At 43.1% G+C, this 17,795-nt stretch overlaps 1 protein-coding gene across 3 annotated transcripts; it reads left to right on the forward strand.

Annotated features, from left to right (window-relative positions):
- Nucleotides 1–321: 321 nt before the first annotated feature.
- On the forward strand, nt 322–17,495 carry HTATSF1 (HIV-1 Tat specific factor 1). Of its 3 annotated transcripts, XM_025861536.2 has the most exons (10): nt 322–534; nt 727–984; nt 2,709–2,889; nt 3,536–3,583; nt 4,169–4,323; nt 6,482–6,645; nt 7,582–7,681; nt 13,210–13,299; nt 14,405–14,542; nt 15,231–17,495. In XM_025861536.2, exons 2-10 carry the CDS (start codon nt 799–801, stop codon nt 16,470–16,472), a joined length of 2,304 nt encoding a protein of 767 aa, XP_025717321.1. In that variant the 5' UTR covers nt 322–534; nt 727–798; the 3' UTR covers nt 16,473–17,495. The 3 variants fall into 3 exon arrangements, with proteins under 3 accessions (XP_025717321.1, XP_073741793.1, XP_073741794.1); XM_073885692.1 differs by lacking the exon at nt 322–534 and having other exon boundaries at nt 621–984; XM_073885693.1 differs by lacking the exons at nt 322–534; nt 13,210–13,299 and having other exon boundaries at nt 621–984.
- Nucleotides 17,496–17,795: the final 300 nt, after the last annotated feature.

Consider the following 17,795-nt stretch of genomic DNA (forward strand, 5'->3'; position numbering starts at 1 on the left):
AGCTTTTTCTCAGGAACACAAACCCATCCCGCCCGCCCCATCCACTCCCCCAAGATGGCGCCCGCCGAGTGGGAACATTCCCACGCCCCCGGCTGCTGCCTGCCGCAGCCCCCGCGGAACCTAAGGTCCCCAGGCACCGCGGCCCCCGCGCACCACCCCCGTCCCGCCCAGAAGGCAGGGGTGGGCAGCGGCGCGTGACAGCCGCGCGCGAAAGCAGCGCGCCCCCCCGACGCCCCGCCCATAGGACCCCGCACCACCCCCCCCCGCCCGCGTCGGCGCTTGTTGACGCCACTGGAGGCGTGTCGGCGCGACCCGCGACGTCGCGACGTGCCGACAATGGCGACTGCGTCAGCCTGAGCGGGCCTCAGTTTTCCAGCAATCTCCTGACGTTGCCGCGAGGGCCGTGGGGGCCGCGGGGGCCGCGGGAGCCGCGGGCGCTGCAGGCGTCTCAAACCCGGTCGGCGGCGGCGGCGCGCGCGCTCCCGCCACGCCCTGGGACGAGCCGCTGCGCCGAGGCCTGGTGGAGCAAGCCAGGTGGGCGGTGGCGCGGCCGGGCTGCAAGCTGGGGCGCGCGCGCGCGCGCGCGGCAGGAAGGCGGGCGGAGCGGGGGGCGGCGCGGGCGCCGGGCGGCCCCGACCTCCCGGGGGCTGCTGGGGCGCAGCAGGGAGTCGTGCCGGGGGGCGGCGGGGCGCGGGCCGAGTGCGGCTGACCTCCCTTTCTCTGTAGCCTCTGGCTGCATCTCGGCCTCTTTGCTCCTATTTGCTCGCGCGGACCCTGTCCCTTGCCTAAGTCGGCAACATGAGCGGCAACAACTTGGATGGGAACGACGAGTTTGATGAGCAGTTGCGAATGCAAGAATTGTACGGCGACGCCAAGGACGGCGACACCCAGAAGGATCCCAGTGGAGAGCCCGATTCTTTCGGGCAGCAGCCGGCTGACACCCCGTACGAGTGGGACCTGGACAAGAAGGCTTGGTTCCCCAAGGTAGGAGAGTGGCACGGGCGCCACGGCAGAGCGAGCCCGCCTGGCCAGCCTCGCGAGGCGCCCCTTTTCCGTTTTCTTTGCTGAGGTCCTGAGTTAGAGCCCCATGGATAGTGACGTTTCTTTTTGTTGTTTCTGTTGCAGAACCGATGTGTAGAGAAACGTAAATCTTTACGGAGATGTCTTAAATGTAATTTAATTCTTAAGTCTTGTCTATGCCTTACTAATTTTGTCTGTGAAGGTCACAGTTGGTTATTGCATTGATGACTGCTTTTTATTGCAAAGAGGAAAAACACCAGGAGCAAATTTAGTAGCTGTTAATCTCAGATAGCCAACCTCACTTATCCTAGGAATTCTGATATTTGTTTAGCTCATATACTTTGTGCAAAAGGCAGCTTCTCTGTTTGAAAAAGAGTAGCCACATCGTATATCTCTTTACGGATTGAACTTTGTCTTGCACCTCTCTTTCCTATCAAATTTTGTCCCTAGGCATGTGTGTTTGAACCATATAACCACAGGCACAGAATATGGCGTGGAAAAGATCTATGTATATTTGTTTAGAGTGCTTGGAAATTGTTAAGTATTTTATTCCAGCTTGAAAGTAGTGTAACTGGTGTTAACTTGGTTCTGTAAACTTTTTGGTAAAAGTACCCTGTTAATCAAAGTCTCATGTGGGTGGAAAAAGATACTAGTTAGCATGCTAATCGACTTGCAAGCTGGTAATATAAACCGTGTCTCCATTGCGTAATTCGACTGTTACCCTTAAAATTATTTATTTCAACTTTTTTATTTTCCACTTTGTATTTGTGTGTATGCCCCACTCCGTCCACATTGTTAAATTTATTTTGCTTGTACTGGTCGTGCCAGCTCCAGAGCAGATTTGGTTTCTGAGGACTTTTAACAGTAGTCTGATAATGGATTCATTTGTGACTCTTATCTTTTTATGTTATGGAAGCCCATACCTCTTGAAACTTTGAGTTTAAAATTTTCCCCACTCCTGTGTGTGTGTAACATTGACCAGAATGAAGGAAGAACTCCCATGTCTTTCATTGTGCAACTGTGCTTTTTTTTTTTAACCCCCTAAAAGCGGGGAATATAGATGTGAGTTGAATTTGTTCTTAGTTTCTTCTGACACTAAATGATAGTGTGATATAATTAGTGATGGAGTTAAAATAAGCATTTAGTTTTACAGTTGTTAGCCCTATGCCCTTATACCAAATCAGTTCCATTCTGTGTGCTCTCTGCATACAGATACTCAAATATTTAGCGTGTGTATACTTTTGTGTATCTCTATAGCAAAAGAAAAATTGGTTCTGGTGTTAGATTATTAGGTGACTGTTGGTTTTTGTTCTGTTCTATCGTTATCTGGTACTTCCTTTGTTGTCTGTACTTGTAGCCTTAGTCAAGTAGATTGGAGAGAGGTAGTGATTTATAAATGAAACAACTAGAAAACTCGCCAACATCACTTAAAATGCCAGTAGTATCTTAGAATTTTGTGTTTGATAACCCAAATACCCATGTCTTATTTTTTTTATCATTTTATGCACATTTTCTGTGTAAGGTGACTGTTCTTGCATTTACACTATTTACTACAACCGTTATCTGCAGAAACACTTCTTTGTTCAGTTGTACAACTAAATATGCTGAAATTTAACCCAGTGTAAACTCTATGGGAAGAAATCAATTTTCAATTTCTATATGTGTGTGTGCTGGAATTTTTTGTTTAGATCACTGAAGATTTCATTGCTACATATCAGGCCAATTATGGCTTTTCTAATGATGGGGCATCTAGCTCTACTGCAAATGTACAAGAAGTCAGCGCTAGGACCGCAGAAGAACCTCCGCAAAGAAAAACCCCTGAACCCAGTGATCCCAAAAAGAGGGGAGAAAAGAGAAAGGCCGAATCAGGCAAGTGGATTTAGCTTGCAAAACATGAATGTAAAAATTTTAAATGTTAGTATGGGTATATATGGTTACTATTTGGAGAATTACAATGGCTTTGAAGGAATCATAAGATGAGAGGCTTTTTTTTATTATTATTATTTGGGTTCATATATTGGCTCCCGCACTAATTTGTGAGCATTGGGTAGGCTCTTTCAATTCTGTGCCTCAGTTTCTTCCTTTGCAAAATAGAGCTGCTATCAAAAGTTCTGTTTGTAAGGTAATTTTCTTACAGTTTTTTGAGTTTAATTAAATTGAACGCAAGGCAGTTTTGCCTCAGCTTGGCCATGTCTAACACAGTAGGTTGGAGTCAGAGGCAACTTCTGCATGCAGGGCCTGAAGTCAGTGCAAGGAAGAGTTTTTTTTAAGGTGGTAGCAGAATCATAAAGAACCAAGATGAGTAGCTCTCCTTTTGTAGATAAGGCTCTGAAACTAATTAAGTGTCCAAAGATCTGAATACTTTGAAAGCTGGACAGTGATTTGAGTTAGTCTCTCTTGTTCTAAGGGTAAGAAAAGAGTCCTGGAAGTTTCAAGAAACTGGTACATTGTCAAGATTTCATAATGGGACTCTTACCTTTTCTTGCATGTATTTTCTTTTAATTTTGATTTTTAGGTTGGTTTCACGTTGAAGAAGACAGAAATACAAATGTATATGTGTCTGGTACGTATGCTCTTTTATTTATTTGTTTGTTTATTTTAAGTAGTCTCCACACCCGACGTGGGCCTTGAACTCACCACCCTGAGGTCAAGAGTTGCACTCTTCCAACTGAGCCAGCCAGGCGCGCCCCCATCTCTTAAACAAATATAGAGTAGAAAATATTTGACTTTGAGATTTTTCAGGAAGTGATTTTTACTTTTCAGCTTCTCTGAAGTCTATGTTTTATCATTGTGTCATTTTTTTGTTCAGCTATTGACATTTGTAAGGGATACATTTTTGCTTACTACAAAACTAAGAAACATTGCGAGTGTGTAACTTTGTATGCCATCCTTTCTGTCTGCTTTAGGTAACTTATGGCAGTTTGCTCCTACATTGATACAAAGCTTAAGCAAAACATGATTTTAATGTATATTTGAATATATTAAAACATGAAATTTCCTCAATTCTATAGGTGTGAGATTTTTTAACGTATATTTAGAAAATCAAACGTGTGCTCGTCTAAGTTGTAGATTTCTAATTGGTAGAATGCTTAAGTAACCTGCACTGTTACTGTACATGCTTTTATAATTTTCTTCCCTAATGTTACAGGTTTGCCTCCAGACATTACAGTGGATGAATTTATACAGCTCATGTCCAAGTTTGGCATTATTATGAGAGATCCTCAAACGGAAGAATTTAAGGTCAAACTTTACAAAGATAATCAAGGAAATCTTAAAGGAGATGGTCTTTGCTGTTATTTGAAGGTTAGTTATGTGGTCAAATAAATTTCTTGTATTTTCATTTTTTAACTCAAGAACCAGGGCTGTAATTTCATATAGATGATAACCAAGACTGAGAACTATTCAAAACAGGATATGAAGAAAGCTAAAATTTCAGATTGTGCCTGTGTGTATCGCACTGGTGAGGTTATTTACTGTTGTAGGAAAATATGTTATCAGGCCAAGGTATTATGCAAGTTATATGACTGAAGTGCTTCTTTTGTCTTAAAAGAATTCTCACTGCAGAGATCTCTTTAGGACTCAGAACACATTTTAAAAATCCACAAAGAAAAGAAAGCCGGTAACATTTTATTTACCCACTGGAATGAATTAGACCGGGATTTGGCAAACTCCAGCTCACTGCCTGTTTTTGTAAATAAGGTTTTATCGAACACAGCCACATTCATTCGTTCACTCATTTACTCGTTTGTCTATGGCTGCTTTTGTGTTTCAGCAGTGGAGTTGAGTGGTTGCAGCACACACCACGTGGCCCACAAAGCCTAAAATACTTACTAACTGGCCCTGTACAAAAGTTTTCTGAGCCCTGAATTAGACCATAAAGGAGATGGTAGCTATGCTTGCTGCTCTGAAATGTATCGTGAATGGGAGAGAAGAGAGATTGTTGCTCTTAATAGAAATTTGCAGAACTTTACGTAATCATGGCACCATCAATTAATTGCACAGGGAAAGCTCAGTGTCAAAGGCAGTCACCGTTTCTGGAACATCTCTCACCTTAGGAGCATGTTTTATGCATTATTGCAGAATACAGAAGAAATGTGCACAACGATGACATGTACCTATGTCATGGAAGGTGAAAATAATTACAGAGTAAAATCAAAGTGATTAAACAACAGTACCAACACCACAGCTGTGTTGTGAATGTAAAACGTTTCAGTGAAGTCGGAAAGGGGTAGGGTTAAGCTGACAGCTCTTTGGAAGATACGTTTTGAATCTGGTTCTTGAATGTGAACGGGCCATCTGGGAGAATGGCCATTATAGGTAGTTATTAATTTTCACATACAAGGAGATTTGAAAGTTTTACAAGTTCCTCAAGGGTTATTAAAAATCTGTGAACAGATTCTTAGGAAGTTTGATTGGATTTTCTAATTTTTTAAAGAGAAAAGTGGAGTTTTGAGTCACTTGATAAAAAGTTCAAGATTGGCCAACCAGTGTATTAAGTTCCAAAAAAATATAATTAAGGGACTCCTGGGTGGCTCAGTCAGTTAAGCATCCGACCCTTGGTTTCAGATCAGGTCATGATCTCAGTGTCGTGAGATGGGGCCCTGCATCGGACTCCACGCTCAGTGTGGCGTCCTCCCTCTCCCTCCCCCCTACCCCTCCTCCTCCTCTCTTCTCCTCCTGCCCTCCTCCCCCTGACTCATGCTCACATGCTCGAGTGCACAGGCGCTCTCTTTCTGAATAAAATCTTTTAAAAATATATAATTGTTCTAAGATCCATATTTGATTGTGCAGCTAAGTTCAGTTATTTTTTGTTTTCCTCAGGTCCTCAGATCTTTGACTCTGCATAGGGCTGACAACTGCCCTCTTTGTGTAGAACCCAGAATCCACAAATGTATTTAATGTACAAGTCGTGAGATAATCATCTTCACACTATATCACAGACCTACATTTTAATTGGTGAACCAAAAAAATTAAAGGCTGGCTATGCTATTCCCAGTTCCTCGAGTCATCTAGTCTTTTGAGTAGGAATACTTTCGAATTTTAAACTGGAATGTACCTTAGAAGTCACACAAGTCCTTTTGCCTCATTGAGAAATTGAGACTCCAAGAGGCAATACTACTATTCCAATAATAATGTGATCTATTGAGCACCTGTATGCCAGTCTCTATCCTTTATGTGCATTCTTTCATTTGATTTTGTCAAGAACCCTGCAAAGAAGGCATTTCTCTTCCCATTTTACAGATGAAGAAATTGAATAACTTGCCCAAGTTCACAAAGCTGGTTGAGGACAGCTGTGTCTAGAGTGCAGGTTTCCTGATAAGGCAGCCTAGAGTTCTTTATCTCAAAGGAGGTAGTTATGATGACATGTTTATTGTATGTATGGTCATCGTTCGTCTAAAAAAACCTCCCAAAGCTTCATTTCAGCATGTAAATTCCTGTCTCTCATTTTACCTTTATAAAGAGGGAATCTGTGGATCTCGCGTTAAAACTCTTGGATGAAGATGAAATTAGAGGCTACAAATTACATGTTGAAGTGGCAAAGTTTCAACTGAAGGGGGAATATGATGCTTCAAAGAAGAAGAAGAAGTGCAAAGACTACAAGAAAAAGCTGTCTCTGCAACAGAAGTTTGTGTTGTTTTTCCGTTTCTGAAAGATTTCGTATAAATATCCTAGAGTGTGTTTTTGGTATAGCCCCCTAGTTTTGTTCCATCAAATGTACGTATAAATTGTTTTCAAAGAATTTCATTAGATCATCAGAAACCTTCATTAATCTGCAAGGTAGGATGATCTGCCAGTGGCCGTGTTTTTCTTTTCTGGAGTGTGTATTTGTAATATAACATGGGCTTCAGTGAGATGAGAAGGCCTTCTCTTTGGAAGGAGTTGAACAGCAGATTAAATAAAATAGTTCAGGCTTGTATACCAGAGCCATTAGCTCATTTTTGATGTGAATTGACATCAGCTACACAGGGAGCTAAAGCGTTAAGTACTTTCTTTTATCAGAGTGAGTTCTAATAACATTTCTAACACTGTGCTCAAACCAGTGATACAGTGATCATAAAAGAGTTGAGTTGTGGTGTCCTATAGTTTTTACAGGAATAGTCAGACTAGATACCTACCAATTTTATGTAAACACCTACCAATAAAATTTAAGATTGTATAAGAGTAGTTTTACATATTTCAATGCAGTTTGTTCTTTGTGATCATAAAATGCCTAAAAGCCAATACAATTTGAACTTATTTTTTGCCCTCAAAGTGTAGTCGTACGTACCAGATAGTCATAAATACTGAATAACTGGCACTTTATGGGAGTCTCATTGGAATGTTTGTAACCAGATCACAGTTCTGAAAAAAGATCCATTCTGGGGATTTCAGACACGGGGTCTGTCTTTCACCCACCCAGTAATGTTACTGCCTCAGAAAGTCTCCCAGTGGGAACTGTGACTAAACAAGATAATTAGTATCATTAAGTACTCGATAGAGGATGATTGTAACAACTCTTTTTCTCCTCTCCCACAAGTATGAAACAAAATTCAGTCTCTTGTTCCTGTTTTATCGCATTAGGCAGTTGGACTGGAGACCTGAGAGACGAGCCGGCCCATCCCGGATGCGGCACGAGCGAGTTGTCATCATCAAAAATATGTTCCATCCGATGGATTTTGAGGTAGGAGGTGATATTCCCGCCGATGGGAACGTTGATGTGCTTTCTTTCAAGGGAGCCCAAAGCTTGCCTCGCCTTGTGTTTCTCCTGTCACATCCTACACATCCACATAGCTGGCAAGGTAGGAAAATAGAGCTAAGTAAGAGTCCATCAAAGCGTTTGGATTTTCCCATGTTTAGCCCAGGGTTCTTTTAGTTGTTCCCCAGGGAACACTGTTTAACACCCACACCGTGGCTGCAAACGGCAGCTACTTGAAGAAATCATTAAAAATACAATCACTGAACAATTTCTGGGCACTGCTTGTGGGTTTTGAGTGCATTTCCACAAGGATGGGCTGGTTTCGGTGGGGAGTCATTTCACACTTGCCAATGAGAACTTCACTTTGGTACTACAGACCTGATCCCTAAAAAAAAAAAAAAAAAAAACCCGGGTTCATGAAATACAGCTCCCAATGTTTAATTGGTGACGGTAGCTTTTCAAGATCTGACTTGTACACAATGCCTTCGTGGCTATTGGGAGGACTTTATAATACTTACTGTCCATGTTAAAATTCTAAGAACATCCGGTAAAAGCGACTAGAGGACGAAGAGCTGGAGAGGTACGAGAGGCGTGCGAGGCCTAGACCACCGCCACAGCGCCTTGTACAAGAGGCCTCCTGCCTCTTGTTCTTGTCGGTCTTTCCCACAGACCCATGGCAGCGTTTGTGGACGAACAAGGCTTTATTCTCTGCCTGGAATCTGAAATTAATGATCAGCAGCTCCACAGACAGAGAAAGGCAACAAGTAACCATAAAGATAACAAGTTACGTGAGAAGAAAAAAACGTTCGTACTGTACCACTCCAGGTTTATAAGTATCTAGTTGCAACTGAAGCCCCCTCTTACTCCTTCTGTGCGTTGTAACAGAACAGCAGTTTCATTGTAACCCCTTTGGAGAGGACCCCAGAGTGGTCTGTGGAGCTCCGGCCCAGCCAATAGTGATGTGATAGGGTTCACGGTGCACCCCTGGGGTCTGCGTATCTTTTGAGGTCATTGGGGAGAGATACATGTGGTCAATTTGTAACATTTGATGTCTCTTCTGAGTAGAATTCTGAAGAATTTTAAAACACTTTTTGGAAACATTCTCCCTGCCAGGTAGGGATTTGAAAGGAATGCATAGCTGGATCAGGCTATCTGGTCTACTAGGTACAACTCCAGATTTCTTACAGTTCATCTCATTCTATCCCCCATGTGAATAACGGGTTTTTTAAAATTACATGACCTGTTAATGTCTATGACCTGACATCCTTGATGCACGCATTTCATACTTGTAATGCTCGAGTGTGAATATTAATGCAAACTTAATTCAAATTGTCAGGAACCTCGGTAAGTAGAAGCCTGTTGTGTGATTGCATATGTGTTTGTGTTTTGCCCCCCTGCTTTGCTCACTGACCACCTAATTTGAATCTGGCGATCACATTGTGCAGACTTTGTTTTTCTGAGCTTAACGAGTATTCTCTCCTCCAGAACGCCAAATTTACTTGATTTTGACCCCTACAAATTCCCTCCAGTGGATCATTTTAAGGACAGAAGGCTCATGCTTGTAAATTCTCTGTTCTTTTTTCAAACGCTCTTACTGGTTTAGTGTAAACTTTACTTTGGAGTTATAGAGGCTTTAAATTACCCTGTTTAGCCAAAGTCCTCTTAGACTTCCATTTTCTTTTACACCAGTTTGAAAAACTGTTCCTAACGTTTATTGTTATCGGAAATAATCGGATCTCCTCTACTAGAATGTGAGCTCCGTGAGAGCCAGGAGCTCCCTCGTTTGCTCTTATATTCCCAGTGGTTAGAATTCTGCCTGGCATACAGTAGACCCTCAATATGTATTTATTTTACAGACCCTCAATATTTATATGAAGAAAAAGTGAAAGGATGATTGAATCAGAGTCCTGTTACAAGGCAGAGTCCTTTGCTTCACTCCGCGGATAACACGTTTTCTCTTGAGCATCTTTGCAAATGAAGGAAAGTGTTCTTTTCAGAAGCTGAGAGGACAGGGACGGGCTTCAGAGCTCATGGTGGGAGAAACCCCCGGGTGCTGCCCTTGTTCGCCTACCTGCCGGCTCTCGTGCGGCCTGCCACCTCCACGAGAGCCTTTCAGACAGAGGGATCTCGTTATGTGTTTGGGGTTTTTTTTTTAAGATTGATTTATTTACTTTAGAAGGGAGAGCGAGCGTGCACGGGAGCGGGGGTGGGGGGGCAGAGGGAGAGGGAGAAAGAGAAAGAACTTAGTTTTTGTTCCCGGTCTCTGTGGGCCTGTACTTCAGAGTGTGTCAGTACGAATCTGTCCACCATAGTAGACTATCCAGGAGGGTAGACCTCCACCCACATGGGGTTATTTAACTGAAATGAAAGAAAATTAAAAATGGAATTCCTTAGTCCTACCAGCCCTCTGTATTGGATAATGCAGATACTCATTTGTCACCACAGCAAGTCCTGTTGGGCACCGCTGGTGTAGACGCTGTATGACTCGTCACCAAGGTGTGCAGCCGGAAAACGTGCTATTGGACGTTTTGGGGGAGTGTTTGATTTGACGAAAGATTCCATGTGAATCGAAAGAGTAGTCATCAGCATTGAGCTTTGTAGTGGAAAACAAAAACTGAATTGTTAGGTTCCCCGGGGTGTCAGAAAGAAACCAGATTGGGGGGGGGGTTGTGGGTAGAATATATTTTTACTCCACAAACAGTTGACCCGTGTGAGAAGCAAAATACCTAAAAATACTCTTTGGTGTCAGGGTGAACAATGCGAAGGCTAATATTGTTAATGTAACTTCAGAGGGTTTTCAGTATTTAATTCAAAGCCTTATTTAAAAAGGCATGCCTGGGGGCGCCTGGCTGGCTCGGGCAGAAGAGTGTATGACTCTTGATCTCGGGGTTGTGGGTTTGAGCCCCACGTGGGGTATAGAGATTACTATTAAAAAAAAAATCAATAAACTTTAAACAATAAGTAAATAAAACTGCATGCCTGGCCAGTTTGAGTACTGGGAGGTGAAGAACCAAAACTGTGTCGCAAAGGTAGGATTCTCATTCTGTACACCAGCACTGGCCAACAGAAAGCGAATGTGAGCCACATGGGTAGTTTAAATTTTTCTGGGACCCACAGTTAAACTAGAACACGAAATAGGGGAAATTAATTTTAATAATGAACTTTAGCCCAATAGATCCAAAATAGTTTTAATTTCAGCATGTGATACAAAAACATTAACGAGTTACATTGTTCCCCCCCACTTTGGTACTAAATCTTCAAAATCTGGTGTTCATGTCACACTTGGAACACACCTCAATTGGGACTAGCCACATTTTAAGTGCTCAGTGGCCACATGCGGTTAGTGGCTGCCGTCGTGGCCAGTGTAGGTTTAGATTGGAAAGGAGTGAGAAATATGGTTTAACTTTCTTCCTGGGAAAACAGAACGCCACCCCCCCCCCAAAATGAGTATTGAGCAGGAGGTTTCAGTGCATCTGTCTGATTTTCATCTCAAGTCTATTGCTTGCCAAGTGTTGTGTTTAGAAATTTTCCATTCTTAGCTATGTTAAAGAGTTTTCCTAGAGGAGGGGATTGTTAGCGTTAAGCTTCAGGCTACTAAACAGCAGTGAGGCTATATTATATTATATTAGTTTTTCAAGCTGGTATAAATGAAAACGGAAGTGTAGGAAGATTTTGGCTAAAATTGGATATGCTTGTAGGAAAAACACTGAGACTTTGCTGCAGAAATAGAGTGGTGCTCCCCCCCACACACACAATGGAGTCACACTTAAATTTGTTAAATATTTTGAAAGAATTTTGTATGTTTTTACTGTAATCCTGATTTCCCTTGGTGAATAAAGTTAAGATATTGGGAATTGTTTTTCTAACTCTGAAAAGGCTTTTTATTGACTATTCACCATGTGGAAACACCTGTGCTGGGTTCTGTGAGGCAGACAAAACATTCAGACCAGATTCCTGCCTTAGGAAAGCACACAGTCTGATAGCTGTGCGCGCGCGTGCGCGCGCGCACACACACGCACACACACACACACACACACACACACACCCCTCAAGGCCACACACACACACACACACACACACACACACACACACACACCCCTCAAGGCCACCATGTGCCTTTTATGCTCCGGTTCCCATTCCTCTCAGGGCTGACAAATCCTATATAAAACAAACAGCATCTCCAAAATGAGCTTTTATAAGTGGGGGCAACCCAGCTGTACTTTTAGAAGGCTCAGATTTATAGGATATTCTTTTATTTTTAAATTTGATGTCAGTAACTGCCTACCAGCTCTTTATTTTTGCTTTTTGAGAGAACTTTAGGAGGGAAAAGGCACTTTTTTTTTGTTCTTTGCAGTTCTTCTTTAGTTGGTGAGGAAAATAAAAACCCGTGAGCAAGATGAAGTTAAATGTTTCCTAAAAAGCGTAAGTCTACTTCAGTAGAAGTTCATATATAGGATGTTTTGTTTATATGTGTTTGTAGTTGAAATTCAGGTTGATAATGTAACGTTTGATGAGCCCCTTTCATGCACTGGGACTTGGGGAAAGATTTGTTAATCCCTACAGGTAATCTTAAACCCTTTTGTTGTGGGGTGGAGAGCCCCCCCCCAACTCAAGACCTCCAGAAGCAGCAACACTTGAGTGCCCTTGATAGACTCACAGTTGAAAGCAAGCAACAGCTAAGGATATATTTTTTTTTAAGATTTTATTTCTTTATTTGAGAGAGAGCGAGAGCACACGAGCGGGGATGGGGTAAGGTGGGGGAGGGGCAGAGGAGGAAGCAGACTCCCTGCTGGGCAGGGAGCCCGATGTGGGGCTCCATCCCAGGACCCCGAGATCATGACCCGAGCCGAAGGCAGATGCTTCACCCACTGAGCCATCCAGGCGCCCCGAGAATGTATTTTATTGTGTGCTTCTTAGCAGCTCTTTTATTTGTGTGGTTCTGTTGCAGTGTGGTAGGAGACAAGATGAACAGGAATCCTTATAAGGGAGGTTTACCCTGTGAGTTAAAATAGAATCTTGGAAGCACAAAGAACTATCTTAGTCAATGAAAGGGATATGTCGCTCCCCATTACAGCATTTCTGTAAATGGGAATCTATGCAAAACCCAAAGCAGAGGGCTGTGGTCAGTACAGTCAGGATGCCCGTGCAGAACAGAGGAATTAGCAGTGTCTGACTTCCGGTGTGCCAGAGGACCTTTCCTGCCCTTACAGCTGCTGTGCTTTAGGATTTCCAGCCCTCCTTCGCTGCCCCCTCCCCGCTGCTCCAGCGCAGTCCTGCTGCTGCCCGCCATGCTTAGCCATTTCCTCCAGCTGGAGTAGCAGCTGCAGCCTTGCTGGTCCAACGTCCTTTGGTTTTGACTTTTTAAAATTCTGTAGACTGCAGACAACAGTAACTACTTTTAAGTAAAACCTTTTTCTGTACGTTGGTTTGTTGTCAAAGCAAGAAATTTGATTTCTCAGGATTTGTGTTTAAAGAAGGGGGCAGATCTGTTTTAATCGTGTGTATGTTTGCAGGATGACCCATTGGTGCTGAATGAAATCAGAGAAGACCTTCGAGTAGAGTGTTCAAAGTTTGGACAAATTAGGAAGCTCCTTCTCTTTGATGTAAGTTTGTGGCTTAGACAAATGATCCCTAAAGCAATTTGTTCTTTTCATTTGATAAGTTATTCCCAGATCCCAAATTTTGGATTCATGTTTTTGTATGGTAGGTCTGCTATCTTGTGGTAGTCATCTGTTAGCAATAATTAGATGAACGTGGATCGGCAGTCAGGGCTTTGGTGGACTTGGTATGCCTTGGTGATTTCCCTTTATCATCACTCTGGAGTATACAATCAGATGAAAAGAAGTACGAGAAAGATGTGTGAGACGTTGTGTTTCCCTGTTTGCCCACCTTTCCCTATCTTCATGAATTATTCTCCTCCTCCATGTTTGAAGAAGAACGATCAAGCAAGACATTTTTCTGTATGTTCCCCTTCTTACTCTTTGTACTTCCAAGATCGACGCACAATAATTAAAAGAGTTGCCATTTATTGATTGCATATGAGCTACTTTATGTGTTACCTCATTTAATCCTCATGATCGTTTGAGGTAGGTGGATACTATTATACCCATTTTACAGATGAGGAAGCTGGAAGTTCAGAGATTGAGCGAGCTCCTTGCTCAAGGTCATTCAGCTGTTAAGTGGCAGAGCCAGAATTTAATCCCAGGGCTATTTGACTTGAGAGTCCACACTCATTAACAACTATACCATCTTGCCTCTCTTTAGACGGTGTTGGCAGCAGAAACATTTCCAAGGACATCGTGCTTGGTTCTTGATAGACAAGATTAAGCTAAAGAAGCAGCTAGCTTTGGGGCGCCTGGGTGGCTCAGTCGGTTAAGCGACTGCCTTCTGCTTGGGTCATGATCGTGGGGTTCTGGGATCAAGCTCTGCATCAGGCTCCCTGGTCAGCGGGGTGTCTGCTTCTCCCTCTGCCCCTCCCCCCCCCGCTCATGCACTCTCTCGCGCTCTCTCTCTCTCAAATAAATAAAATCTTTAAAAAACAAGAAGCAATTAGCTTCAAGTTACTGGCTGGGGTAAAAAGGAAGAATTGCTTCTTACATAAAACCTTCGAGCTTAAATCATCAGAACGCTACTGCATACCTCTTTTGTCAAAGTGTGTGCTTTATTTTTAGTTTTCTCATTCATTCCTTCTTTTTCTTCCCTTTCTAGAGACACCCAGATGGTGTGGCCTCTGTGTCCTTCAGGGATCCAGAGGAAGCTGATTATTGTATTCAAACTCTCGATGGAAGGTGGTTTGGTGGCCGTCAAATCACTGCCCAGGCGTGGGATGGAACTACAGATTATCAGGTGAGTTCTGCAACTGTCGAGGGCACATAAATTGTATCATTACCAACAAATACCGATCTAGTGGTCCTTCAAGATAAGTTTCGGGTTCAGTTTAGCCTCTTTAATGTAACGATACTTCTTCTAAATAATACTTTGCATTCAGAGCCTAGAAAGAAAAATGTTTGTCTTTCGGTTTCTCAGCCTGAAATTTTGAGGGGTGCTCAGAAGAGTGATAAGTAAAGTATGGAGAGAGTTCAAATGTTAACTTTTTCACTGATGAAACATTTTGGCAGGACTGTGGTGTTGGGCATTTATTTAAATGATCTTAAGATCCACTCTAGTGGGGCGCCTGGGTGGCTCAGTCGTTAAGCGTCTGCCTTTGGCTCTGGGATCAAGTCCCGCATCGGGCTCTCTGCTCAGCAGGAAGTCTGCTTTTCCCTCTCCCACTCCCCCTGCTTGTGTTCCTGCTCTTGCTATCTCTCTCTGTCAAATAAATACATAAAATCTTTTAAAAAAAGAAAAAAAAAGATCCACTCTAGTGGATTGAGATGTAAAGTTTTGAAAACTGAAGCTAGGGAAATTCTCTGATTTCCTGAGAAGAGATGCCTTATGAAATCAGGTACTTGTGTCAGTAGCAGAAGTGTGCAGAGAGATTGTTACTTCTTTGTGCCTCAGACTTATTTTACTGGCAATGCCCATTTCTCCACAGGTGGAAGAGACCACAAGAGAAAGGGAGGAAAGGCTGAGAGGATGGGAGGCTTTCCTCAATGCTCCCGAGGCCAACAGAGGCCTCCGGCGTTCGAATTCCGTTTGTGCTTTGGAAAGGGCAGGGCCTTCTAGAGTAAGGCATTTTTCAGAGCACCCTAGCACATCTAAAATGAATGCACAAGAAGCCACAAATGCAATGGCATTCGAAGAACCTATCGATGAAAAGAAGTTTGAAAAAACCGAAGATGGGGGAGAATTTGAAGGAGATGCTTCTGAAAAAGATGCCAGAGAGAGTGGCCCCGAGAAAGAGGCTGAAGAAGGCTGCCCCCAGAAAGAATCTGAAGAAGGCTGCCTCAAAACAGAGTCTGAGGAAGGCTGCCCCAAAAGAGAGCGTGAAGAAGACTACCCTGAGAGAGAGTCCGGAGAAGGCAGTCCTGAGAAAGAGTTCGAAGAGGGTAGTCCTAAAACAGAGTCTAAAGAGAACGGCCCCGAACGGGAATCCAAAAAGAAGAGGCTCAAAAATGATTATGAAGAGAATGGTCTTGAAAAGGAATCTGACCAAGACGGCCCCAGCAAGGAGTATGAAGAGGATGAGAGCCCCCAAAAGGAGTCTGATGAAGATGACTCAGAAAGGGAATCCGAAGAAGACTGCTCTGAAAAGCAGTTTGAAGATGGCTCCGAGAAAGAATTTGAAGAGAACGGCCTTGAGAAGGATTTTGACGAGGACGGCTCCGACAGGGAGTTTGGTGAAAACATTCTCGGTAGGGAGTTCGAAGACAATGACTCTGACAAATCGGAATTTGGAGATAGCAGCTCCGAAAGAGTGTTTGAGGAGGAGGTCTCCGAGAGAGAGTTTGACGAAGAGTCCGATGACAAGGAAGAAGGGGAAGACACATACGAAAAGGTGTTTGATGACGAGTCAGACGACAAGGAGGACGAAGACTACGCAGATGAAAAGGGGCTCGAAGACGCTGACGAGAAGATGTTCGAAGACTCGGATGACAAAGAGGACGAGGAAGAAGGAGTAGAGGTAAAGGAAGATGAAGACGTGGACGAAAAGATGTTCGAAGAGGATGATTCCAACGGGAAGCTGTTCGACGACGAGGATTCTAGTGAGAAGCTGTTTGACGACTCTGACGAGAGAGGGACAGTGAGGGGCGTGGGGAATGTGAAAGATGAAGGGCCCCTCTCCACAGGCAGCAGCTTTGTCCTCAGTAGCGACGACGACGTCGACGACATTTAATCCCTTAAACTTGCTTGGTAGGGAGCTTCCTCCATCCGCATTCTGCCCATGCTCCAGGGTAATCGCTAGTAGTGTTACATGAACGTGTGCCTAGTGGTAGGATGCCAGCAGAATAATGCATTGAAATTTTCACTGTTACCTGTACTTAATGATTTTAAATCTGTGTTAATTGGCCGGCCGTTCAGGTAAAACTTCATAGTATAATGCAAGTCAGCTGGGTACTTGTCCTCTGTCAGATTTGTTAAACGCATGCAGAATAATATTTTTTAAAGTATTCTGATTGAAGTTTGTGATAATTCAAAAATAAAAATAGGTTGTTAATATGCCGAAACTGAAAAATTGGACTTGCGTTACATTGCATTTTAAATTCTTGCTGTTGCTTTATTCATACTAAAGTGTGTGGTGTTTGTGAGGACTTGATAAAGCTCGTAGGAGTCTTCTTGCTTCCAGCTTCCCTTAGCACTTACATCCCCATTTCCCTTCCCTAACCCAGAACATGTTACTAAACTTATAAAGTAAATAACACTCTGGAGTTTTTCCCTGCCTAGTCCTTGCGAGCTACTTTCATTTGTTTTCTTTTCCACCCTCTTTCCCTGAAAACGGACTCTGAGATGTGCGAAAGTGAACTTTCTGAGGTCCACAGCTTCCCTTATTGGAAATACGGAGGAGATTAGAATTCTCCTGTGTACTGTTTGGGCCCCTTGAGGAGCTGATTGAAGTCATGGGACCTTTCCCCAGAAAAATGTATGCACACACTACACAGCTTTTTTGTATACACTTTTCAGAGGTTCATGGGTCCCCTGGAGTTTAAGATCTACTTGTATCATGCATACTTCGGTTTTTTGTTCTGGATTCATGGTGCCTAGTACTGTGCTGAGTTGTGTAGTCCCAATGAAAATTGGAGTCTTTCTTGACTGTGCTTTCCAAATTAAGTATTGGTGAATTGACTTCTGCTGTAGCATTAAGAAGTGACTCTCGTGAATTAGAAGCATTAAAATAAACTGCATTGGTGCTTTTTCATTATACCGTCTGTAAGTGTAATCATTACCCTCTTCAGACAAAAAAAAAAAAAGTTCTTGTATTTGGAGCCAAAGCTGAGAATTTAGTAGTTGATGTCTGGGATTTCTTAAAATCTCGGGATTTTCACCAGGGACAAATCCATAAAAGAGCTACAGAAGGGTAAATATAGAAAAGTCTCAGACCAAACTCAGGTTCCCTTTAAAGGTAAGCCAGAAGCATTTAAACATTCCATTGATTGGAGGATTGGTTTCCTGAGGGACAGGCTGCTGCTTCTCTTCCATACGCAATGCTTGGAACACATAA

The sequence above is a fragment of the Callorhinus ursinus genome, unplaced genomic scaffold, assembly GCF_003265705.2.
Source record: "Callorhinus ursinus isolate GAN/ISIS: 27379988/994484 unplaced genomic scaffold, GSC_fseal_2.0 scaffold64, whole genome shotgun sequence".
In the NCBI taxonomy this organism is placed as follows: Eukaryota; Metazoa; Chordata; class Mammalia; order Carnivora; family Otariidae; genus Callorhinus; species Callorhinus ursinus.

Excerpts from the sequence above, each read along its gene's own strand:
- HTATSF1 (XM_025861536.2), top strand. The coding sequence starts at position 799 with ATGAGCGGCAACAACTTGGATGGGAACGACGAGTTTGATGAGCAGTTG. Across the intron at positions 985-2,708 it reads AGAAGGCTTGGTTCCCCAAG|ATCACTGAAGATTTCATTGC; the intron begins GTAGGAGAGTGG and ends TTTTTTGTTTAG. Across the intron at positions 13,300-14,404 it reads GGAAGCTCCTTCTCTTTGAT|AGACACCCAGATGGTGTGGC; the intron begins GTAAGTTTGTGG and ends TTCCCTTTCTAG.